The 25,749-nt window shown below is 46.1% G+C and overlaps 1 protein-coding gene across 1 annotated transcript in view; it reads left to right on the forward strand.

Moving 5' to 3' along the window:
• Window positions 1-25,749, forward strand: part of LOC147691938 (uncharacterized) — a 95,089-nt gene that overhangs the window by 315 nt on the left and 69,025 nt on the right. The window contains exons 2-3 of the mRNA XM_086938219.1: window positions 1,752-1,878; window positions 24,911-25,015. Coding sequence (XP_086794345.1) covers window positions 1,752-1,878; window positions 24,911-25,015 — 232 coding nt within the window. The remainder of the gene's footprint in view (window positions 1-1,751; window positions 1,879-24,910; window positions 25,016-25,749) is intronic.

Raw genomic sequence — 25,749 nt, forward strand, 5'->3', positions numbered from 1 at the left:
GTAGAGGTTTTCCATTAAAGTTTTCATGTGTGTCATAACAACAGAGATTATACCTCAAGTTCTCTTTGACTCACGCGGACCCTAACGGTGGAAAGTTTTTAGTGGACGGTGAAGAAGACATATGATCTTTTTTTTTGGGTGTATATAACCATCTTTCTTGGCTCAAAAAACTGCTCCCAGGTCCTCGCATCTCAGATGTGAGTAGCTTAGCTTTTACAATCTCTTATTTTGGTCTTTCATTTACAATGGGGAACTCAAACATGCACTTACACATATAGAGAAGAAACCAAGACTCAATCTGCTCGGTTTATAGCATTAGTTGTGCAATATAAAGGGATTAAAATCAAATTCAAAAATCCTTCAACTTTCTTATTAGAGCATTCCTTTTTTAATCAAATGGGAGGTTTTTTATAAAGTACAGCGGAGTTTTTAGACTGCTTAGTTCGTGTAAAGGGTGGTAGTTTACATGTCCTGTTTTTCTAGATCCCATATATCTATTTGTGGGTATAAGCGCTCATACAAGAAACCTGAGCGACAAACGAACATGGGTAGTACCTCAGAATTCGACAAAACCTTACTAAGGACTATTAATATGTTCTTCATGCACAGGCACTTTGGCAAAATATTGAGGCAAGGAGAAAACTACAGGGAAATCATTCAGACGAGTACTGCTACTGGAAAACTCCTAAAAAAGATCAACTAAGAAGAAAGAAAAGAAACTGGTGTGTCTGGCAACATTTTGACTACTAACTTATGAGTTAAGGAGATCATTAGAAGGAATTGCCATAAGCGGAGTACAGTGGAATACGGCCTCAAAAAACACTCTTTGCATTAATCTTAAAGAAGAAACAGTGACAGCACATCTACCAAAAACAATACTAGTGCTTTACTAACCTATTTCCGCAAATTTGGAAACTTACACTATTAAAAGTACCCCAGCAATTGTACATTTTGAGATCAAACACTGGCAGAAAAATAATTTGTGTTCCATGGCCAAAACTAATCACGCACAGAAACTTCAACAGTTGTAGCATAAAACACTGCTAATGCAATTGTTTGCCATTGCACCCTCTTCTATAAAGGAAAGGCCTCTCAAGAAACCTGAGAGAGAATAATGGAACAAAAATCACAAATGTGATGTAACATGGTAAATGCGCTGTTGACGAAACATATCCAAGACCATCAACATAATGAAAGACTCAGGTGGGTAATTCTATAAACAATAAAAGATCTGTCTTGGCAGTTCGGGCTGGACTGTTCCTATGAGTCAAGGGTCCGAGGCTGATTTGCATATGGCTGGGTCTGAACTGGAGTAGCGAAGTGATGATGGATTGAACCCAGATCGGGGGTGAGTGCCTGAAAAGTTTCATCGCTTCGTCCACCATCTCCTTGTGTTTGCTATAAACAATAAAATAACATCGGAAGAGTTAGCAAAGACAAAAACTTAATTAAAAACAAATGCTTATCGACACTGCGATTTAAAGCAGCTGAGACAGCTTTATATGAACCACATGGTTGCAGAATTTTCAACTTACTGTGCGTTCTTTTTATAGACTACTCTTCTTTTGCTCTCTATCTCTCTTTTTCCTGCTTTCTCTGCTACACCTTTGGGAATAGAATATATGCACAAACAGTCACAACGTTAAAAGCAGCATTTTAAAGACAATTGCATTTAATGACCATTTCATGTTAAACATTTTGTTTTGATGATCTAAGCTCTTCAGTATGTAATGTGTAACTTTGTACTCCAGGTTCCATTTACATTACATGATGTCTCCACCTATTTCTCTATGGAGGAGTGGAAGCTTTTACACGAATGGCAGAAAGAACTTTACAAGAGTGTCATGAGCGAAATTCACCAAGCCTTGATCTCACTTGGTAAGTTTACAATGTTTTTGTGGGTTTTAAATGTGTCAAAACGCATTTCTGACATCAATTCAAAGTTAAACTGTTTGTAAATTATTCATCTATTTTTGTACTCGTTTCTGTTTTTCATTACCATTTTCTGGTGTGCATACAATGTGACTGTAGGTGAGTTTTCACATGCAAACATTAAAAACACATTGAATGGATCAGTCACCAGGCTTTGACTTCAGGTTTTATATGGCTACTGTATCTTTTATGATCCTGAAAGTGTTACAGATTGTGCAACATGCTAAGAACAGATACCTTTAAATAGGTTCAAGAGTCAGTCACTTATTTGTAGTGGGACAGATACACAATTTTATACACCAGGGCCATATCATGATTAAGTAAGCAAGTGTATATACCCAAACAATTGTTCAAAGAGGACCCATTCTTGGATACATATTTTGTTATTTAGCAGGTAATAGGGCTTTTCCCAAAACTCATTAAATGTAAACAACATACCACTTGCCCTTCTTTATCCAGTGATGGTTTTAAGTCAATACAAATACATAATTTCATACGTTTTGTCAGCGATAGACATCTCATGTCATTATATTACTCAGTGTGAAGTACTCACTTGTGATCACCCGGTGCAAAGGTGAAGAAAGATTGATGCAGTGTGTATGTACAGCAACAAATGACCATGACTCTTCAGTGAGTAGTCAGCAAAAAACTTTTCAAAATTACAATCACTTGGAGTTGATCTAATTTTTAGGCTTTCTCGGGTCTCTTCATTAGGGTGTCAAAGGTGTTGCAACCTTAAGCCTTGCATTATAAGTTCTAGTTGTCCACTCAACTTGAGCTTGGCCAACTCCATTTCATGCATCCTACATCTCTCTCTGTCCTCCAGCTCCTCTGGGGACAGATTTTTGGCAGAAACACTGCTACCTGCGGGGGAAGGTGCTCTCCTCCCTCCTGGACACAATGGCCCTTCCCGCTGCACATCTGCATTTTCATCCCCTTCCTCATTCTCAGGGGTATTCCTTGCTTCTACCCAGGCCCTCAGTGCCTTGTAGAACTCCTCCTTCCTGGTGCACCCAATAATGGAAACATTGAACCTCTTGCAGAAGTGCTTCAGCTGCTTTACATTGTAGCATTCCAGTTTCTCCTCTTCCTAAGCATTCCAGTTTCTCCTCTTCCTAATCAAAATCAACAGAGGCTATGGATTCTGCTTTTTCCATGATGGTTAAAACTTGGCAGTTCTTTTCAAAAATAGAAAATTCCAGGAAAACAATCTACCAAAAAGTATGTGGTCGCGTTTTGGTCTGCACTCACTAGTAGTGTTCACCAATCATTGTATATGAGTCACAAATGCAAGTCCAAATCCTCACCGCTGACCACCAATGTTAGATTTGGGGGTCTCTAGTTGGCATAGGTAGGTACATGTAACAAATAGGGACCCTTGCGCCTAGTCAGGGTAAGGGGGTACACTCCTAAAATAACCCCTGCTCACCTCCTGGGTAGCTTGGCACGAGCAGACAGGCTTATCTCAGAGGCAGTGTGTAAAGCATTTGTGAACACATGCAGTAACCCAGTGACAACACTACAGATGGACACCACACAATTGTGTATTAAAAATAAGTATTCTTTATATAGATTTAACACAAGACCAAAACAACAAAAATCCACTATACTGTACTTAAAATGGTAGAATTTTTTTTTAAAATTTTTGGAGGACCTTTATTTAGAAAAGGGTGCACACAGCTATTCAGCCAAACATCCCGTAGGCATGGCAGCAAAAAATAGAAAATCGGACTGTTTCGGCACACCCAGGAGATCATCTCAGGATTAGAGAGGTCAATTTTTTAAAATAAAACAGGATATACACGGTAAATACGTAATACAGTTCCATATGTTAACGAGATGGAAAGAGAGAAAAGAGAACAGGAGGGGGCCAGCTACGGGATCTAAAGTAGATACAATCACCGGGTGGGCAGGGAAGCATGTCCAACTGCAGGGACGACAAAATTTTGAAGCGAACAATATAAGCAAGCATACATTTCTGAAAACTCCCGACTAATGCCCCACCCAATGAATCCAATGACAGGAGAGACTGAGCGTCCACAGTCCCATCACCGCCCAAAAAGTCCAAACAGTAACCCGATAAACTGACCCCCAACCCACGGAGAGAGAAAAAAGGAAGTCCAGTCAAACTAAAAGAAGAGAAAAAGGCCATAGAAACAGAGAACGGAAAAACAAAAATACCCCACCCCCTACCCCCCACCCTCACCCCTGCAGATGGCTACAGCCTACCCCTCTAGCAGCGTGCCTATCGCCCAGCGACCAAATTCCCGAAATATAGTAGAAAAGAGATTTATAGAGGAAGGAAACACAGAAAAAGAAAGAAAAGAAAAGTTAAGGGAGGAGGAGAACCACGCATCCCCGGTTGCACTACCCCCCTCCTGCGACGTGCAGTCCTGGTCATTAAACAATCAGCAGCAAAGCAAAGTAAATTCGGTAGAACCCAGGAAAGACGTCTTACACCGCCCCGCCCCCTGATACAAGAAAATGGCGGATCTCGGCTCCCTCACAGACCCCTAGCATCCGAGTCGAACACCAGTCTCACCCTTGACCTCTACGAGTGTTCACCATGAGTTCCACACACCGCACCCGCATATTCACAGGATAAATCAAAAGTTCAGCCAGTCCACTAATCTGTGCGGCGAGTCCAACGGTTATCCACCGTCCACCACAATCCTCAGCCGCTATGACACTCGCCACGGTACGACCAGATCCCGACCGTTCCATACTCCACCACACGGCACAGCTCACACGATCGATAGATGTTCGCTGTTTCCGTCGGGTCACAGTTTCAATAAAGTCATAGGGGGACGAGCACGTGAACACGACCACAGGTGGACTTGCCAACGTGGGCTGGCGATACACCATGGCGGCGGGTTCAGCCGCACACAGCGGTACAGACATTGCTATCCAGGCTTCGACACTAGATGGGCCTCGAGTCGTAGATTCCGGGATCAAAGTGGGAGAAACGGCTCGCTTAGGGGGACCAGACAGATCAGAGTCCTTATGCGATCGGGCAGTTTCGGTGTCATCCACGATCGACTTATGTGAAAGAGCAACCATGTAGGAGCACAGACCCTTAATGGCGGCCATCACGGTTCGCAATGATGGCTCTTCTTCACCCCGCACCTCCGCGAACTGATCGACTCCAGACATCAATGCGCCCTTCGGGACACCTGATTCCCCCAGGGACCGAAGTGCGATGAGGGCAGGCGGGGGCAGGAGGCACACAGTCCAGCAACGATAGGGCCTCTCGGAAGGGGGCCCCACCCCGGCGGGAAGGGAACGCCGAGAAGGGGACCCCCGACCTCTCAGCCACTCACAGGATTATTACACCTCCACAATGCCGGTAGAACCGCAGGCTCTCCACCAATCCAGGGGCAGGTTGCTCTCCACTGCTATCGACCGGACCGTGTCTTGATCCCCCGGCCGCCGTTGTTGCACTGCAACCCGGCAGGGTCAGTACTCGAGGTCCTGGCTCTCGGTCAGCGTTAGGCCAAGAACTTCCACTCGATGTACCTCCGGCAATCCGGGCCGTAAGTTTCCCAGGACCACACCGCCAGTATCAGCAACGGGTCACCCACACGGGGGTGAGGCGAAAAAGCAGGATTTGTAGCAGGATATTCAAGCAGCAGGAGGAGGTCGACGGAGCCGAGAGCTTATGCGGCCATCTTCGTTCGTCGCTAGGCTCCTCCTCTTAAAATGGTAGAATTAGCTTAGTTCTCTTTAGATCTTAAAATGCGACACTTTGAGTCAATGTACCTTTGGATGCATAACGCTATACAGTTAAAGTGTTGCAGGGAAGGTGATGCGTCGGTTCCTGGTTCGCAGGAACATTGATGTGTCGGTTTCTTACTACGCTTCTGTGGCGGTGTGGCTAGCAACGCCGTGATTCGATTAAGGTCCGGTGTGATGAAACAAAGATGGCATCTTCTTCTTGATGCGGCACGCTTCTCCAATGTTGTGATATGTCTCGACTCAATGCGACAGCTGCAGCAGCGACACCCTTGTTCAGCGATGTGACAACGGCGGCTTTGGCGGCGACACTCTTCTCCCACAATGCGAGACACTTCCACTCGATGCGACAGCTGCAGCGGCAACACCCTTGTTCAGTGATGCGACAACAGCGGCTGCGACGGCGGCACGCTTCTCCCTGGATGCGAGATGCTTCTGCAGTGCAATGCGACACACACAGCGGTGACACCCTTATTCAGTGATGCGACGGCAGCGGCTGCGACACGCTTCTTCGATGTTGCGAGACGTTTCTTATGATGCGGTGCAATGCGACAGCTACAGCGGCGACATCCTTGATGCAGCGGCTTCGACTACGACACGCTTCTTCTTCGTGATTTGCGCTTCCAGCTCCTTGCAACACCAATCCCTCAGAAGGCCCAAAACAGCTGCAGGCACTTCCAAAGAACTCTTGGGGAGCTGGTGGCTGAAGTCCGTTGTCCCTAAGACTTCAGCAGGAGGCAAGCTCTTCTCTCAAGCCCTTGGAGATCCTTACAAGTTGATGAAAGTACACAAAGTCCCTTTCTCCTTTCTTTGGCAGTCAGGCAACCACAGCAGGCTAATCCCCGAAGCAGCACTTCAGCTTAGTGATAATCTCTCCTCAGTTTCTTCTGGTTCCTCTCCTCAGCAAAGGTTTCTTCTTGTTGTCCAAACGTGATCTAATTCTCTGGGGTGTGAATCCCCTCTTTTATGCACATTTTCTTTTTATTCTCTGAAGGCAGAGAGGCCTTTGCCTAGTTTAAACCAGTTCTGGTCAGTCCTGGAGCACTCTGTTGACATAACTCCTTCTTTCCATTCACAGTGCAGGGCAGAGACTTCAGACGCACCACAGTAGGTGGAGCCAGCATTGTGGAGGGAAGGCACAGCCCTATTCAGGTCCCAGGTGCAACTCCTTCCTCCCACTAGATGCAGATCTCTCTATTCGCCACTGGGCTGACTCACCCTGTGTCCTGGAATCCACCAGACCCTGTCACTCAAACTCCAGACAAGGAATACGCAACCTAGCAGAGGCAGGCTTGGATAGTTAGACAAGAAAATACCTACTTTCTAAAAGTTATCTTTTCAAACACACAATGTTAAAATCAACTTCACTAAAAGATGTATTTTATCATTTTGAGTTCAGGCATACTAAACTCGAATTTCTACCATGTTCCCTGAGTCAGTTAGGATGATAAGATGTAATAATCAAACTGCCCATTCTGGCCTATGGGGAATAGGTAGCCTTGCAATAGTGAAAAAGAAAAAGGCTGTAATTCACTATTAGGACATGCCACGCACATCAGGGCTTGTCCTACCTTATACTTACAATGCACCCTGCCCTTGGGGCTGCCATAGGGGTGTTTGACATGAAGAAAAGGGAAAGTTTAGGGACTGACAAGTGGGTGCACTTGCCCAGTCAGCATGGCAGTGCCCGACGGCACACAGGCTCTGCAAAGGCAGGCCTTAGACACACTTTTACAGGCTGCTTCTGTGGGTGGCACAACCAGTCTGCAAGCCCACCAGCAGCATTTGGTTTACAATCCCTGGGCACACTCAGTGAACTGTACTAAGGCCTGACAGGTAAACCAAACCAGCCAATTATGGAATCACTAATCTATACATCAATTTACCATAGGGAGAGCATATGCACTTTAGCACTGATCAGCAGTGGTAAAGTGCCCAGAGTCATAAAACCAACACAACTAGGTTAGACAAAATACAGGAGGAAGGCAAAAAGTTCAGGGTTGACCCTGCTAAAAGGGCCAAGTGCAACAGGTATTATTTATTGTACACAATAAATAATGTACCCCGTGGTATCATTATTTATCTTATTTGATAAATAACACCTAACTCGTAATCTGGGTCTGGGTGTATGCAGCACTAAGTTTATAAGTAATCAAATGCTTTGCATGTAGTGTGGTTTGGGAACAGAATAGTGGTGCTTTGTGTTTCTGAGCTGCACTTTCTGCATTGCTAACATTTAGACTTTGTTGCACACATGGCTGCACAGCTCTCTACAGCATCTATGCACACTTCACTGCAGTCTTTGTACGGACTGTTGTACATAGTCTTTTAATAATAAATCTAAGTCCAGATTTTATTGCACAGCAAATAAATACCACAGTTGAAAGAAAACTAAATATACCTACTAAAACCATACAGTTCAAATCTATGAGTATTGTATACATTGAATGCCAAAGGAAAACATACCCTAAAATCAGAAGCAAAATTGTAATTAGTTAATTAATTGAGTCTTAATTTCTATAACTGAATAACTGACAGAATTAAAAAGCAGTTAACATGTATCGCAAAATGCAACAATTTTGCTTAGAAACTCCTGAAGACCTTCCTGTTCCCTTAACATCTAACTGCTGTACTGTGATGACTCTGCTCCTAGCGCTGGGAGGCCTCCGGGTAGCCATGCACTCTAGAAATGTAAATGCATTAATTCATTAGAAATTCTTAAAAATAAAACTAACCCCTTCCAATTTCCTTATGAGGAACATTAACATTGTACTAAACCTTCTTTATACAGTAGCAGGTTTCAAAATTCTTACATGTCCCAAACCAGATTTAAATGTTAATACTTTTGTAGGAAAGTAGGATCTGCTTCTTTTGGTTACCCCCACTTCTTGCTTGATGTTAAACTGTTTTTGACTAGTCTGACTGGGATCCTGCGAATCAGGAACGCAGTCTTATCTGCTTTCTCCCTAAAATGTATTGACATATGCTTAGGTACACTCCATATTGGATACTGGTGCACCCTTATAAGTCCCTAGTATATATGTGTTAGAAGTGGGGTCTCTAGTTGGCAGGGGTTTGTACCCTAGCCCATGTAGGGACCACTGGTTCTGTCAGGGAGGGTCTCAAAGTCCCCCAGACCACCCTCCTGTTAGCTTGGCGCAGAGCAGGTAGGCTTAGCTCAAGAGGCAATGCGTAAAGTATTTGTGTAACTCCCACCCACCATAACACATTGAAACACCACAAAGAGACACTACACCAGTTAATTATAAAAGTAAAAATATCTTTATCTCAAGTTTCAGGCAAGATCAACAATCAGGTAAATCCAGTTTTTAGGCAATATCAAATCACAGGAAGTTCATATGTGCCAAGAGCTTTTGTCTGACAGTGTTTTTTGTGAGGGGAAATAATCTAGCAAACTCTGGCAGTTTCTTTTAGGCAAAACATTTGTTCAATTATCAGTTCAGCTTGGGCTTAAGACGAGGAAAGAAAAATATGTGCCGGGGCAGTCAGAACTAGTGTTCTTGTAAATGGCCCTGGTGTCACAGGGGTTAAACTCCTGGCGTTAATGCTCCTCCGCTATGCCCACAGTAAGAATGCAGTCGCAAAGAAGGTCATGCTGGCGGTAAAATTAGCCTCGCTGTGCTTACAGTGAGAATGCGGCCGATATTGATAGTAACATACCTCCGTTGAGCCCGTAGCACGAATTTGGCCCGAAAAGAAAGTCAGGCTCTTCTGGGCACACCCCGCTCCTCAGATACTGCCCTACACAGTCTCCGGCAGTCCCGCTATCGGGTTAAGCCTGTCACCGCAGCCCGCTGCGGTGCACTTCACCCACACGGCAGCTTAGCTCGCAATGCTGACCGTACCTGGGGGCCGGCGCTGGCTCGGGGCATCTTCTCGGCTTCGGTATGGCCCGGGGAGACCGGGCGCCTCCTCACTTCTGCACGGCTTCTTTGGTATCCGCGCAGCAAGGCCCCTGTTGCTAGGCAACGTCCCGCGCTGGCTCCAATCCCGCGCGGCGCTGCCTCTGACGTCACAGGGATATCCTTACAGTTCTCCAGAGGACTCTGGGCCGGCGGCGGTGATCTCGGCTAAACAGTGCTTCTTCGCCCAGCGCTTGCAAAACACAATGCGGTTAAGTGCGCGGGCCCGCCGCTGTGATCTTGGCTAAGCAGCATTTCACTTCACAGCGCCTGCAGACCCTGATGCAGAGGTCTGGCCCGGGACCAGGGTTCGATTCCCGCCTCGGCGGGTCTTGGGCTCAAAAATTCCCCGGACCTGATAATTCTCGCCTTGGTGCCTATTACAATCATGGAGTCCCACTCTGCAACTCTGGGCAATAGCTTGCTTAAACTCCACAATGGCCCCCACAACGCTAAGGATGCCTGGCTTCCACCTTAGGGGTGCCCAGGAGTGGACGCCTCACAGGGAAAGCCAGGATGGGTTCCACAGCGGTATTCGTACAAGCGCCTTGAGACCCTTGCGGGTGAGTAGTGCGCTATACAAGTTACTTATTTATTCCTGCCACAGTGCTCCCCACCGCGATCAGGTCCCGGGCAGCAGCGGTGCTTCCTGCCACACAGCGCTTCACTCCTCTCAGCGCTACACAGCGCGCTCAGGTCCCGGGCTGCTGCGATGATTTCAGGGGCACAGCGCTTTCCTTCCACAGCGTTTTGAAGTGCCTTAGGGGCCGCGGGCGGTGGCGGTGATGTTTTCAGGATTACATCACTGCAGGGGCAGTTTATAAGAACAGATCGTTGCTGTCCTTGTTGTTCCTTTTCGCAGCAAGGCAGTTCCACCACGTTGCAGGTACAGTCCTTGGTTGCAATTCTCTTGATTCCCCAGCAACCTGGGAAGGGGGTGGGGGGCAGTCAAAGAGGAAAAATAATAGTGGAGACACACTGGAGATGTTATTCCTGGTTCCCCTCTGGCAGGGCAAGATCAGCCGGCAGGTCGGGCAACTCAGTTAACTTGGGGCAGCAGTTCCTGGGAGCAGTCAGCCTCAGCTGTGTAGCAATCGACTGGCGCAGCAGTCTTCACTCCAGCAGAGATTCTTCCTGGTCCAGTGGTGTAACAATGATGTGTGGCCAGGACCCTCCCTTTTATACCCTGAAGTCTAGTTACTAGAAGGGGGCAGACGTTTATGGAAGGGTCTAGGGGGTAGGAGTTTCTGGTAGGGTCTAGGGAGCTCTGGGATGTTCCCTACAGTGACAAAAGGCAGGGGCGTTAAGGCTACGATGGGGCAGCCAGTCACAGCCCATCAAGTGGAGAAGGTGTGAATCACCACCCCCTCCTCACAGCCCAGGCAGGCTATCAGTGGTCAGATGGGAGGAGGGAGACAGCAGTGCACAGACTAAGGGGGTCATTACGATGGAGGATTTTCCGCATCCTCCGGGCCGGCGGAAGCCACCGCCGGCCCGGAGGATGCGGAAAATCCTCTGCGGACCCACCAGGACCCACCGCCACATTAGGATGGCTGGTGGGTCATGGTTTAGGTCCGCAGCTTTTCCGCCGCGGCTGGCTTACAACCGCGGCGGAAAAGCACTAAAATGGTGACGGTGTCTCTCAGACACCGTCAGCCAGATTAGGATGTGCTTGGGAACATGCTTTTCCGCGGCGGCTTTTCCGCGATGGAAAAGCATGTGTAACTGCACTGCGGGGGCCCGTTGCGGGCCCCCTAGGTGTAGTGGGGGGTGGTGGGTGCACATGGGGGGTACCATAGGTACCCCCTGCATTTGCGTGCACAATGCAGCAGGCACCGCGCGGTGCCTGCCGCTTTGTGCACGCAAATGCTGTGCATGCATTTTTAACATTGCTGCGGGTGCAGCTTGAAGCTCCACCCGCCGCAATGTTAAAATAGAGGATGTGACCACCACCCAGGCGGTCACATCCTAATCTGCACAGAGGGAACGCCGCAGCCCATGCGGACGTTCCCTCATGCTCTGGGGTCGCGGACGGACTCAAGTCCGTCCGCGATCGTAATGACCCCCTAAGTGTAGGCAGAAAAATGTCCACTTTTCCTAAAAGTGGGATTTCTACAGTAGTAGTGCCCAAACCCAATATATCATTGGAAAGGGTTCCCTGCCACGATTACAACTAGACCGAACATGACATACTTACATAGGTCCCAGCGAAGGGGTAAAAATGACTATTCCCACTCCAATGAGTGCAACTGTAGGGAAAGCTCTGGATAGCGTAGGGGTAAAAATGACTATTCTCACTCCAATGAGTGCAACTGTAGGGAAAGCGCTGGATAGCAGAGGGGTAAATATTACTATTCCGACTCCAGTAAGTGCAACAGTAGGGAAAGCGATGGATAGGGGAGGGGTAAAAATTACTATTCCCACTCCAGTGAGTGCAACGGTAAGGAAAGCGTTGGATAGCGTAGGGGTAAAAAATACTATTCCCACTCCAGTGAGTGCAATAGTAGGGAAAGAGCTGGATAGCGGAGGGGTATAAATTACTATTCCCACTTCAATGAGTGCAACAGTAGGGAAAACGTTGGGCATCGTAGGGGTAAAAATTACTACTCCCACTCCAGTGAGTGCAACAGTAGGGAAAGCGCTGGATCCCAAAACAATAAAAAACAAAACCATCAACATTTTTATTAAATATAATTTCCAATATTAACATGATTAATATATAAATATAGGTTCTGTGAACCTCTTTCCTCGCCACTTGAGACTGAACTATTTTGTCTGATGCCTGATGGAGCTTCTTGGTTTAGCTATAGGGGAGATGGGCCGTGGATTCCCTCCTTGGTCGTCACCTACCCAGTCGGTCTTTAGACAGACTTCCTTTTGTCTCTACGGTTGTCTCTTCCCTTATCCTCACGTTCCCTCCTCCCCTACCCCCCACTACTTTCTCGCTCCTCTCTCTCCTCCCCTAATGTATTGCTGATTGTTTGATATAATGTTTACTTGTTTGATCTTTTCCTGATATATTGTTGAACCACATTGTTGCACTTCCTTTCGTCTCTCCTGCCGTCTCCTACCGCTTCCGCCCTCTATTTATGTCTCTCCTTCCCTCCTCTCTAAATGTATTGAGACTGAACTATTTTGTCTGGAGCCCGATGGAGCTACTTAGTTTAGCTTTAGGGGAGATGGGCTGTGGATTCCCTCCTTGGTCGTCACCTACCCAGTCGGTCTTTAGACAGACTTCTTTTCGTCTCTCCTTATTCTCTCGTCCCTAGCTCCTATTCCCTCTCCCCCGAATCTCTCCCCTTGCCTGCTACTCTGCCTACCCCCCTGTCCTTTGTGCCCTTTGACTAAGCACTCCTTCTCCCCTTGTTGGGGAAAGGTCCAATATTTATACTCTGGAGTCTCAGCGAACCCGCTGAGTGAGTCCACTGCACCAAGGGAGCCACTCACACTTGAGGTATGGTATGGCACCCCTTGCCAAAGCACTCCCTCTCCCCTTTCTGGGGAAGGATCCAGTATGTAGGCCTTGGAGTCTCAGAGACCTCTCTGAGAGAGTCCACTGCCCAAAGGGAGCCTTACGCAACAGAGATAGGGAAGTGATACCACTTCCCCTGGGATCGCAGCTTACTGGACTTTGGACGTTTGCCTTCACTCGTCTACCGGTTTATGTACCCGTCACCCTTCCCCTCCTCTTCCCATGCTGTGTCTCTCACCCTACCCTCCTCTTTCCCGCCTTCATTATCTGTCTACTTCCCCTGCTCCAACCCCCCCTTCCCTGAATCTCTCACAGTGCCTGCTTTTCCCCTGACGTATTTGTGCTTATTGTTTATCTCGACCTTACAAGTAACTATTTGGCCATGCTCTAAGAATTATGTAACCTTTGTAATGATGTAACCTGTAACTATGATCTGATGCTCATGTAAAGCGCTCTGAAACGTCTGGGGCTAGCCAGCGCTATATAAAATTTTTGGAAAAAAAATAATAATAATTAATTAATGAAAATTAATTCATTATTATTTATTAATTAATCAATAAACAAATAACTACTTACCACCTTTCACACCATTTACACATATAAACACCAGAACACACACCTGAAATTATTTACACAATTACAATTAATAATGACTAATTAATTGATGGTAATACACATGTAAACACCACAACACACACTTAAACTCAATTAAACAATTAATCTAATTATTTATTAATTGACTAATTGAAATTAATTAACTACTAATTATTAAACTAATATTAATTAATCAATTAACACATTCATTATTCAATACATTTTATAAAATTAAATTACTTCCCACCCTATTCCCCTATAAACCCACAACCCGCTACGGAACTAAAAACGCAGAATTAAACCTAAAATAAATTAATAACTAGTAAAACTCTATAACATATAATAAAATGACAGACAATTCTCATTAAAAAAACTAAAAAACATAAAATTATTAATAAATCAATATTTTTGTAAACTATATTTTTGTAAACGATATTTATTACAAAGATATTTATGTAATCGATATTACTTACCTGTCAGTCGATATTCTTGTCAACTATATTTTTGTTGTTGATATTTCTTCTCCACAATATTTTTGCGGCGATATTTCTGAACCACAATATTTTTACGGCGATATTTCTACTCTGCACCGTCATCAGTGATGTCATGTTTGAGGTCAGTAATGTCATGTTTGAGGTTTGAGGCACTCCATGGCTTGTGTAGCATATCATAATTGATGACTTTTTGTGGTTTTTAGGTCTCGCCTGTCGATGCGCATGCGCATCGAGCAAGCCAGAGTATTGGGACTTATCCACTCTTTATCCACACTGCAAGGAATCGTGGCGATTCCTTGCAGTGCCCGTGACTTTTAAGCTCAATGCGCATGCGCATTGAGCTTAAAATCGCGTGCACGTCCGTCTTTGTTTACCCGCTCCGCCCCCTCCCCTTCCCGCCGTCTCGCATTTCCCCTGTTGCATTTCTCCTCCCCCCTCCCCTCTCTTCCCTCCGTCTTGTTTATTGTACCCGCTCCGCCCCCTCCCCTTCCCGCCGTCTCGCATTTCCCCTGTTGCATTTCTCCTCCCCCCTCCCCTCTCTTCCCTCCGTCTTGTTTAAGTTTACAAGTTTCAAACTGCGCACATAGTTTGTGTCACAAAAATTCGGAAGATCGTAATACACATAAAAACATGAGGTTCCACAAAACGCGGACCAGCCATATTAGCAAAGAGGAATAGCGCGACCCGCAGTCTTATTTACTGCTTGGCACAACCGCATCCCCCCGCCCCCGGAAGTTAAAGGATACAACCCACCCACCAGCGAGTTGCTCCCTGCTCTACTTAGTGGCTCCAGGGAACATGTGACCGGCTTCGTACAGAACCGCTCCTGTCGTCACGGGCTCGCGGCACTCTCATCGCGCCCCTCTGGCCGTCCTTCCCAGTGTGCTACACAGGCGGCACTACAGTTCCACCCCACACCAGTTTTCAAACCGTCTCCTACCTGCTCCCAGTCACCTGCAGCCATTTTGAGAGTCCCCGGGGAGGTGGAAGAGTAATCGAGCACCTATTTTGTTATTGATAGTACAAAGTGTGCAGAGGTGCTCTGCTGACTGTTACACCGCTGTGCGGCTCATGGCTGCCGGCGCAGCCTTACTACCCATTAGCCGCCTGGCGCAGTCATTCTTGCACTCATGGGCCACGTAATTGTCCGTCTCGGCTACAAATTGCCTCTCCCCTCAGGCCCATTCGCATAAATCTTGCAAGCTCGTCCAAACCTGCTCCAGAGTGCGCGAGCGCGCTGCACGCGCGCCGAGAGCCAATAATGGGTACATCTCCACTAAATGCTTCCTTCAATTAAGGCAGGGAAAAAAATAATAATCTCCCGGTTTTATGTCACAAAACATTAGCAAATGCTTAATCATTTGGGGGGAGCGGAATGGGGAGTCTTTTGGCAGGGATGCCGTGGTACACCATGACGCCAGAATGCAGGCTCGTGAAATTCATAGAGGGTTAGTGCACGTTTTGGTGATTCTCCTCCCCCCAGTGTACCTTTTTTTTAAAACTTGTTTAACTTGTTTAATCACATTGACCTTTAACATTTCTCCCCGTTTGGTGCCCTCCCTCTTAACACCAAAATCTACACTCCTCCCACCCCCACTTCCGTGTTAAGTAGAGTGCCCTTCGTCATCGGCCGCCCGGGGTCAGCCTCTCCCAGATCCCCTCTATAGCCGCAGAGGCCACGGTGATCAGCCCACCTCTCCTCCTCCCCTGCAGCAGCTGATCTACCACTGCAGTTCGCAACGCTCTGCAGGTAAAGCCCTTTAATGCCTTTGTGCATCTAGAGGTGACTCATTGGTTATGCAGCATTTTCCATTGTTGAGAAAACCAACCTGAATGCTGTCCTTTTGACCACCAAAAACCCACCCAATCACAACGATTAAGCTGTTAAAAACGTTGTTTGCGCTTTGAAGGTGCTCTACAGCATGTTCAAGAACTATGAATTCCTAAAGATTATTAACACCAGAAGGATCACTTCTGACATTTGATTGGTTTTTGCACTTCACTTTACTCATTCAGTACAGCTGTTGGATAGATTTTTAGGTCTTGCCTATCCCACTCACCGTCACTCACCCTCACACCATCACAGCCCCCTCTCACCCGCACACCCCTCACAACCCTCTCACCCTCACACCCCCTCACTCACCCTCACCCTAACACACCCTCACTCACACTCACCCTCACACCCCCTCACCCTCACACACCCCCTCACCCTCACACACCCCCTCACCCTCACACACCCTCACCCTCACTCACCCTCAACCCCACACCCTAACACACCCTCACACCCCCTCACCCACCCTCACCCTCACACCCCCTCACCCCCTCACTCACCCTCACACCCCCTCACTCACCCTCACACCCCTCACTCACCCTCACACCCCCTCAGCCTCACAACCCTCTCACCCTCACACCCTCTCACCATCACAACCCTCTCACCACTCAGTGCCACATAATTATATGCTTCATAATTACACTGCGCTCAACGCAACATACACTCCAAATACCACTCAGTGCCACCTAATTACACGCCACATAATTACACTGCACTCAATGCAATATACACTCCAAATAACACTCAGTGCCACATAGTTAACCTCCACATAATTACACTGCACTCAATGCAACATACACTCCAAATACCACTCAGTACCACATAATTACACGCCACATAATTACACTCTACTGAATGCATCACACACTCCACACAATACCACTCAGTGCCACATAATTATATGCTACATAATTACACTGCACTCAATGCAACATACACTCCAAATACCTCTCAGTGCCACATACTTATATGCAACATAATTACACTGCACGCAATGCAACATACACTCCAAATACCACTCAGTGCCACATAATTACACGCCACATAATTACATCCACCACCATCACATCCACCACCACCACATCCACCACCACATCCACCACCTCCACATCCACCACCACCACATCCACCACCTCCACATCCACCACCACCACATCCACCACCACTTCCACCACCACCGCATCCACCACCACCACATCCACCAACACTTCCACCACCACCGCATCCACCACCACCACATCCACCACCACCACCACCACATCCTCCACACCCACCACCACTACATCCACCACCACATCCACCACAACCACCACCCCATCCACCACCACCACCACCGCATCCACCACCACCACCGCATCCACCATAACCACACCCACTGAACATAATCTTCACAAAAGTTATTTACAAACGTTTAAGCTATTGCCATTATAAATTACAATAACTTTTATTTAAGTATTAATTATTTACAAAATTAAAAGCCATTGTTATTTGTAATATCAATACATCTAAGTCACGTAAATACAACACACATTGCATTACAAATGCTATAGGTGTCACATTTTCAAAAGTTAAAACTATTGACATTGTAACTGACAAAGCTATTAATTTTGCTACTTTCAAAACCAACACATAAATAAAAAAGTGTCATTTACAATACCAATAGCTCAAACTTTCCTAATGCGAGACCTATTGCATTTCCAATGCTTGTTAGGTTTTGCTTTAGAATCATGATGGCACTGTTTTTTTCCAGTTTTTTTTTATAAGATAGATTGTGTTGTGAGTAAAGCAACCATAACTTACTTTCAGCAAAGGCAATTCAGTGTGAATGTTTGGGGTATGCTTATGATACACGAAAGTATGTGAACTGATCCTGAAGTTCCACCACTGGGTTTTCTTTACTAAAGGACTGCACATTTCTTGCAGAATCGTTAAACACTATCAAAGTTATTAGTATATATAATGTTTGTTTTTCCCCCTCTTCCTGCTGGATCTGCATGAAACTTGATTTACCGAGAGTCAGCTAAGCATTCCATACCACATTCGACTGGGTGTGCTACGCCCTAGCAATACTGTGCCCTCTACTCACGGCCTTTGGCACTACTGCATGCCTATTTGCAAGTACACAATTGTAGATGAAGGTTCATTGACACTGCCAGGAGTGAGCTTGGAGGAATGCCAGCGCATATGAGAGGGCATTCCTTCCTGAAACGTGTTGCACTCCTACAAGTTCGCATGCAGTACTTTACATCTACTGAAAACAACTGTACAGGAACGTGCAAATCAATGTGCAATATTATTTTTTCCTGGATAGCCTTGTTCCAACAATGCATAAAAACAAACCTTTTCGCAAGCATTCCTGTGCTTTGTATTACTGATCTTTTGTTTTAATTAAATAATCTGCATTCAAAGGTTGTCCCTTTAAAGCAGTCTATGAAATATGCTCTTTGCGCACCAACGTGGTCACCCATAAAATATCAGACAGCACAGTACTGTTCATCCCACAATACACTTTTCCCATTATAAAATACAGGATGTTTTAGTGTACCCCCAGAGCACATCTGTGCTTCAAAAAGTTCACCCTGCAGTTGTGCTATGGCCTCTGTGACTCGCTCTTAAAGTCCATGAGCTAGACGGTCTCATCCTCCAGTTTCAACAAGCACTGGCAAAGTCAATAGGTTTTGCCATTGCAAGGTCTATTGGCTTTGTCAATGTTTTTTTGTTCATTTAGCCATGTTGTACAGCAGCACAGCTGTTGCGCAGCATGGATGAAAGTAAAAAAAAAAGTGCTATGATGGGTTACATCATAGCATATTTTCTTTAACTTTCAACCATGCTGCCCAGTCAGCAGCTGCAATTCTGTACAACATGACAAAAAAAATATTGACAACGCCAAACACCTAAACCTATGAGAGAGGTATTTGGCTTTGTCAAATTTTTTGGAGTAGAGGGATGGGAGTGATAGGCAAACCCGGATGTGGCGGGATGGTTAGTGGGGACAAGCAACAAAGCACCCGGGCGCCGCAGGTCAAATAAAATTAAAAAATTGAAAGTAAACTGAGGGAAAAAAGCACTGATGCAGCCAGCACTGGCAGTGGCATAGCATTTTCATTTTGTTAATGCAGGTTTATTGGGCCAACACAAGTGACAGTGGGAGGAGGGCAGGGGAGGCTAAGAACACCTTGGACAGCAGGGGAGGAGACACCAAGACGAGATAGCAGGAGCTAGGAGGGAAGGTCAATCAACATGAGAGACAGTGGGAGGAGGACAGTAGGAGGGCTGCAACCCCCACAGCCTGTGGGAGGGGACAAGCAACATCATGGAGAGCAGGAGAGATGGGAAAAGCATCACAATATGGGAGAGACAATAGAAGCAACTCAACTCTTGAATGGTTAAAACAGCACAGGAGGTGGGTGATAGGGATGCGGCAACTGCAACAATGCTGGAGGTGTGTGAGGCAAGCAACAATGGCAGACAAGCAATGACAGTGGGACAAGCAAGGAGGACAATCAAGCAACTAAAAGTAAAGAAAGTACCTCCGAAATTGTGAGCAGTAGAAGGACTCGCAGTGGAATAAGGAAACAGTACTCAGGCCAAGCTCTGGAGGAAGAACAAACACATGAAGAAGTGATGCCTGCACGCGTTGATCAAGGAGAAGCAAGAAAATGAAAGTGACAATAGAGCCAATCAATGCAAAGCAATCGGCTGGCTCTTAAGCCCCGTGTAAGCTAACAAAATGTATTGCAAGTGACCGAGCGTGTGATGTCTCCGGCAAGACCTAAAGAGACAAATTTGATAAATTGTGCTGCTCCGTGAACTTCAACTCCTGAGCAACCCTTTTCTTTATGTGATCGCTACGTGATCTCTGTGCAAATTCTAAAATTTGGGAGACTTTTTTTTTTCTAGGTTTGATTGGCTTTCATGCAGTAAGGCAGGTTCATATAAGCAAGTGAAGAAAATACGTTTTATTATTTTAAAATATTATAGTTCATTAGTTCGAAGTCCAAATATGATGCCTGCCAGATGTTACAAAATAAGGGGAATTTATGAAGTTACACAAAGAATTCTGAGGCACAAGAATTTGTAATAATGATGTGGGTAGAGTACAAATTAAGAAATCATACTGTACATTGTCTCTGTACACTGCATGATGTTTAACCTCTATTAATAATTCTTTTCTGTTGTGCATTTCTTTGTCCATTGGTTGCCATTATGGTATTACTTCATTGAGTACCTCTTTTATGTTTATCGTGGTACTGCTGTGTACACTGCTTCCTTGCCGGTATTACTCTGCTAGGATCCCAAGTTGGAGATCAGTTGATTCGCTGTATGGCCATTTACTTTAATGCCCCTGTCAGGGCTCGAAAATTCCACTCGACCGCTCGCATAGTCGAGCTAAATTTATCAAGGTCGAGCTGTTTTTAGGTCCTACTCGCCCTTTCTGGCGAGTAAGAAAACAAACCAACTTTTGTCCTCTGTCTGTGAAAGATGACCAAATGTGACAAGATAACAAGATTTAAAGGCATTTTTATCGCTCACAAAGTTAATGAGCAATAAAGATGCCTTTAAATCTTGTTATCTTGTCACATTTGCTCCGCTTTCAGAGACGGAGGTCAAGTAGGTTTCAGTTGGGTCGAGGACATTTTTTAAGGTATTAGTCCTGCAGGACTAGTACCATTTTTTAGGTTGAGCCTATCCTATTCCACAGGAATGGATAGGGGAGAATTTTAGTGTGCAAAATATGTTCTCAAACCATTGGGCGGATTTAAGACAGTTCACGTGAAATCACGTGAACACAAGCATGCGCATTTCCCCACATCAAAGCCATCAGCCTCCTTCCCACAGGCTTCCCCAGCGTGCGCAGTGCGCACTGGCCTCACTTCTACTCCCCCTTAATTGCTTTCACTTTCATGGCCGCCAGGCCGTGAGCTACTTCAAAGGGTTCCGCTGCCCCGCCCCCTGCTTCACGGACGCTTCTCAGGCCACCAGCCTGCCCAATACTTGGGTTTCATGGCCCGCTTTGGCTTTCTAAAAAAAATAATGCGCTCATTCACCGCCTGTTACAGCTCTACTTATATTATAGGAGTGTTTCCTTTTAATAGTATATTCTCCTCTTTCCGTGTGACATCAAAGAGGAAGCTGCGAGGTTTCAAGGCCCGCTTTGGCTTTCTAAAAAACGCGCTCATTCATCGCCTGTTACAGCTCTACCAGCCTGCCCAATACTTGTTTTTTTGCAGTTTGTTTTATGTTTTAGCAATTTTGATATAGAGCAAATTGAACTCGAAGCTATTGGAATGCTTAACATGGCACCAGTTACATTACACAAGGACACATTCGCTTTTTTGCACGCACTGGAAGATAACGGGATTTGCCCAGAATCACAGGGTGTCAAGGCAAGCCGACGCCGAAATTAGAACCTGGATTCCCACAGTCAGAAGTCCCAGCCCAGGCCGTGATGTCACATTCTCTCCCCGGGGCTGAAACTTCACAAGCCCGTGTGACATCAAACAGGAAGCTGCGAGGTTTCATGGCCCGCTTTGGCTTTCTAAAAAAATCGCGCTCATTCACCGCCTGTTACAGCTCTACTTATATTATAGGAGTGTTTCCTTTTAATAGTATATTCTCCTCTTTCCGCTTGCCCTTTGTAATTGTAAACTTACGCATGGGGTTCTGTTACTTAATAATGAACATTGAACAAAGAGCCTGCAGGGTGCCAGCTCGTACGGGGGGGGGGTGGGGGGGTGGGGCGGGGGGTAGAGAATATTTCTTGTGGCGTGTGCCTCAAGCACAGAGCCCTAGCCGCCCGAGTCTTTATTTCGGGTACTATACAAGAGCAACCCTTGAAATAAATAAATACTGCTCAGGAAAAATAAACCAAATTGTCCAATACATTAACAGTACACAAACAGGGATAAATGTGTAGAGGCGGCTTGATTGAAATATTTGTATTAAAAAACACACACACCAGCATCAAACGTCTTGGAAGACTAACAAAAGACGAGGGTTTTGGTGAGGCAATAGTTCAGGGATGGGCTGCTGGTGCGTTTGCGGTCACCTGGTGCAGATACTGTTTTACAGCACTGCCTGAAGTGCAGGGAAAGGCCCGCGTGGTCATCAAAGCCCAAACTGCCTGTTTTTCTTCCCCCGTCTCTACCTCTGCTTTTCCCCCAATGTGAGCAAAGACGAATTCTATTTAACTTATTCAGCAGTTTGTGCAGGGTGTAATCAGCATCTCCATCTGCCTCCCACCTCCACCTCTCCCACTCACCAGTGACCATGGACCCAACCCACTGGTCAGCATGAAGTCCCAGCCCAGGCAGTGATGTCACATTCTCTCCTTGTGGCCGAAACTTCACAAGCCTGTGTGACATCAAAGAGGAAGCTGCAAGGTTACATGGCCCGCTTTGGCTTTCTAAAAAAAGCGCTCATTCACCGCATGTTACAGTTCTACCAGCCTGCCCAATACTTGTTTTTTTGCAGTTTGTTTTGTGTTTTAGCAGTTTTGATATAGAGCAAATTCATCTCGAAGCTATTGAAGTGCTTAACATGGCACCAGTTACATTACACAAGGGCACATTTGCTTTTTTGTACGCACTGGAAGATAACAGGATTTGCCCAGAATCACAGGGTGTCAAGGCAAGCCGACGCCGAGATTAGAACCTAGTTTCCCACACTCAGAAGTCCCAGCCCAGGCCGTGATGTCACATTCTCTCCCCGTGGCCGAAACTTTACAAGCCTGTGTGACATCAAAGAGGAAGCTGCGAGGTTTCATGGCCTGCTTCGCCTGGTACAGCTCTACTTATATTATAGGAGTGTTTCGTTTAAATAGTATATTCTCCTCTTTCCGCTTGTTTCACTCTTGATGTAATGCCCTAAATGCTGCCGCAGCTTTTACCCCGTCAGTTCCTTTCTTCCCCATTTGTTTCTGGCAGGTTGCTCATCTTACTTCAACCCTCTGAAACACTTGTCTAAATGTGAACATGATGTGACCACCACAGCATCACTCAGCACCCCCACAGCACCACCACAGCATCACTCAACACCACCCCAGCATCACTCAGCGCCACCACAGCATCACTCAACACCACCACAGCACCACTCAGCACCACCACAGCATCACTCAGCGCCACCCCTGCATCACCCAGCGCCACCACAGCATCACTCAGCGCCACCCCAGCACCACTCAGCACCACCACAGCATCACTCAGCACTACCACAGCACCACTCAGCACCACCACAGCACCACTCAGCGCCACCACAGCACCACTCAGCGCTACCACAGCATCACTCAGCGCCACCACAGCATCACTCAGCGCCACCACAGCATCACTCAGCGCCACCACAGCATCACTCAGCGCCACCACAGCATCACTCAGCGCCACCACAGCATCACTCAGCGCCACCACAGCATCACTCAGCGCCACCACAGCATCACTCAGCACCACCACAGCACCACTCAGCACCACCACAGCATCACTCAGCGCCACCACAGCATCACTCAGCACCACCACAGCACTACTCAGCACCACCACATTATCACTCAGCACCACCACATTATCACTCAGCACCACCACAGCACCACGCAGTACCACCACAGCACCACTCAGCATCACCACAGCATCACTCAGCAACACAACAGCATCACTAAGCACCACCTCAGCACCACCACAGCATCACTCAGCCCCACCCCAGCATCACTCAGCACCACCACAGCACCACTCAGCACCACCACATTATGAATCAGCACCACCACATTATCACTCAGCACCACCACAGCACCACTCAGCAGCACCACAGTATCACTCAGCACCACCACAGTATCACTCAGCACCACCACAGCACCACTCAGCAGCACCACCACAGCACCTCTCAGCACCACCACAGCATCACTCAACACCACCACACCACCACTCAGCACCACCACAACATCACTCAGCACCACCACAGCATCACTCAGCAACACAACAGCATCACTAAGCACCACCACAGCACGACCACAGCATCACTCAGCAGCACTCCAGCATCACTCAGCACCACCACAGCACCACTCAGCACCACCACATTATGAATCAGCACCCCCACAGTATCACTCAGCACCACCACAGCACCACTCAGCAGCACCACAGTATCGCTCAGCACCACCACAGCATTACTCAGCACAACCACAGCACCACTCAGCACCACCACAGCATCAATCAGCACCACCACAGCACCACTCAGCACTACCACAGCACCACTCAGCACTACCACAGCACCACTCAACACCACCACAGCATCACTCAGCACCACCACAGCATCACTCCGCGCCATCACAGCATCAATCTGTGCAACCATTCAACAACAACTGGTTCAAATATGTTCTCTCAATGTTTCAAGCTTTATTACAAATGTCACAAAAAGATGTTAATATTTCACTTCTGTTCTTGGATTTTCATCACAATAAAATACACTGAACATAATCTTCACAAAAGTTATTTACAAAAGTTTAAGCTATTGCCATTATAAATTACAATCACTTTTATTTAAGTATTAATTATTTAAAAAAATTAAAAGCCATTGTTATATGTAATATCAATACATCTAAGTCACGTAAATACAAAACATGTTGCATTACAAATGCTATAGGTGTCACATTTGCGAAAGTTATAACTATTGGCATTGTAAATGACAAAGCTATTAATTTAGCAATTTTCAAAACCAACACATAAATAAAAAAATTGTCATTTACAAGACCAATAGCTCAAACTTTCATAATGCGAGAACTATTGCATTGCAAATGCTTGTTGGATTTTTCTAACCCTGCCTGTTGATTTCCATTTTTGTAATACAACTTGTTCCTCTGTCTCACATGGTGCTGCATTGTACTACTGTTGTCGTAGGTCATTTCACAAGGCACTGAAAATATGTTATTTTAATCTCTTTTCTCTGATAACAGGTCCTCTCATTGTTACCACTGTGTTTTCATTAAGAGCCAAAGAGAAGGCATACTTGTGCCCTGTGACAGACTCAAAGACATCAGACATTAGTAATCATTCTTCAGGTGAGTGAGAAATCGAAAAGTGTGCAATGGAAATGTGACTGTGAATGTTGTATCAAATGTCTCTCCATACTGCTGCTGCCTGTCTCTTTCTCTAGCGTTGTACCTTTTATGTACTCTTGTAATTTTAGAACACAGCACTCAAAAGTCCTTCAGCATGGCATAAGTGACAGGAGTGTGCATACTTTATATCACATTACACAGTAGGGTGGCCAAATTTCCTTATCACTTCACAGGAGGCTTTGTGTGTGCGGGGATACATTGCATGCTCGGACACATCAGAAGATTTTTTGATGAACTGATAAAGGATGTGGAGTGACATAGTGCGTTTGTGGGGTTTAAATCTTTAACCCTTTCAACTTAAGCCTATCAAGTCTGATTACTGTGTTATACCATATTTGAGTTTCAGCACCCTTAGTGCCTCTTGGAGTAAGCCTTCACTACTCACTGTAAGGAAACGGGTCATTAGTTGTGTGGCCTGTACAAGTAATGGGTCCACAATCTCCCTCACAGAGAACTCCCATTGGTATTGCTTGACTCTCACAGGGTAGCAAAGCCGAGCAGTTCAAGGCCTACTGAGGGGAGTTGGTGTGGGCTAGTAATCACCACCCGCTGGCACAGATAACAACACTTAATAAATGACTGTCCATTCTACGCTTTTTTTTAGAAAAGGAAAAGTACATGTATTTCAATCAATCAATCAATCATCGCATTTATATAGCGCACTACTTACCCAG

Source organism: Lissotriton vulgaris, chromosome 9 (genome assembly GCF_964263255.1).
Source record: "Lissotriton vulgaris chromosome 9, aLisVul1.2, whole genome shotgun sequence".
NCBI classification, from domain to species: domain Eukaryota; kingdom Metazoa; phylum Chordata; class Amphibia; order Caudata; family Salamandridae; genus Lissotriton; species Lissotriton vulgaris.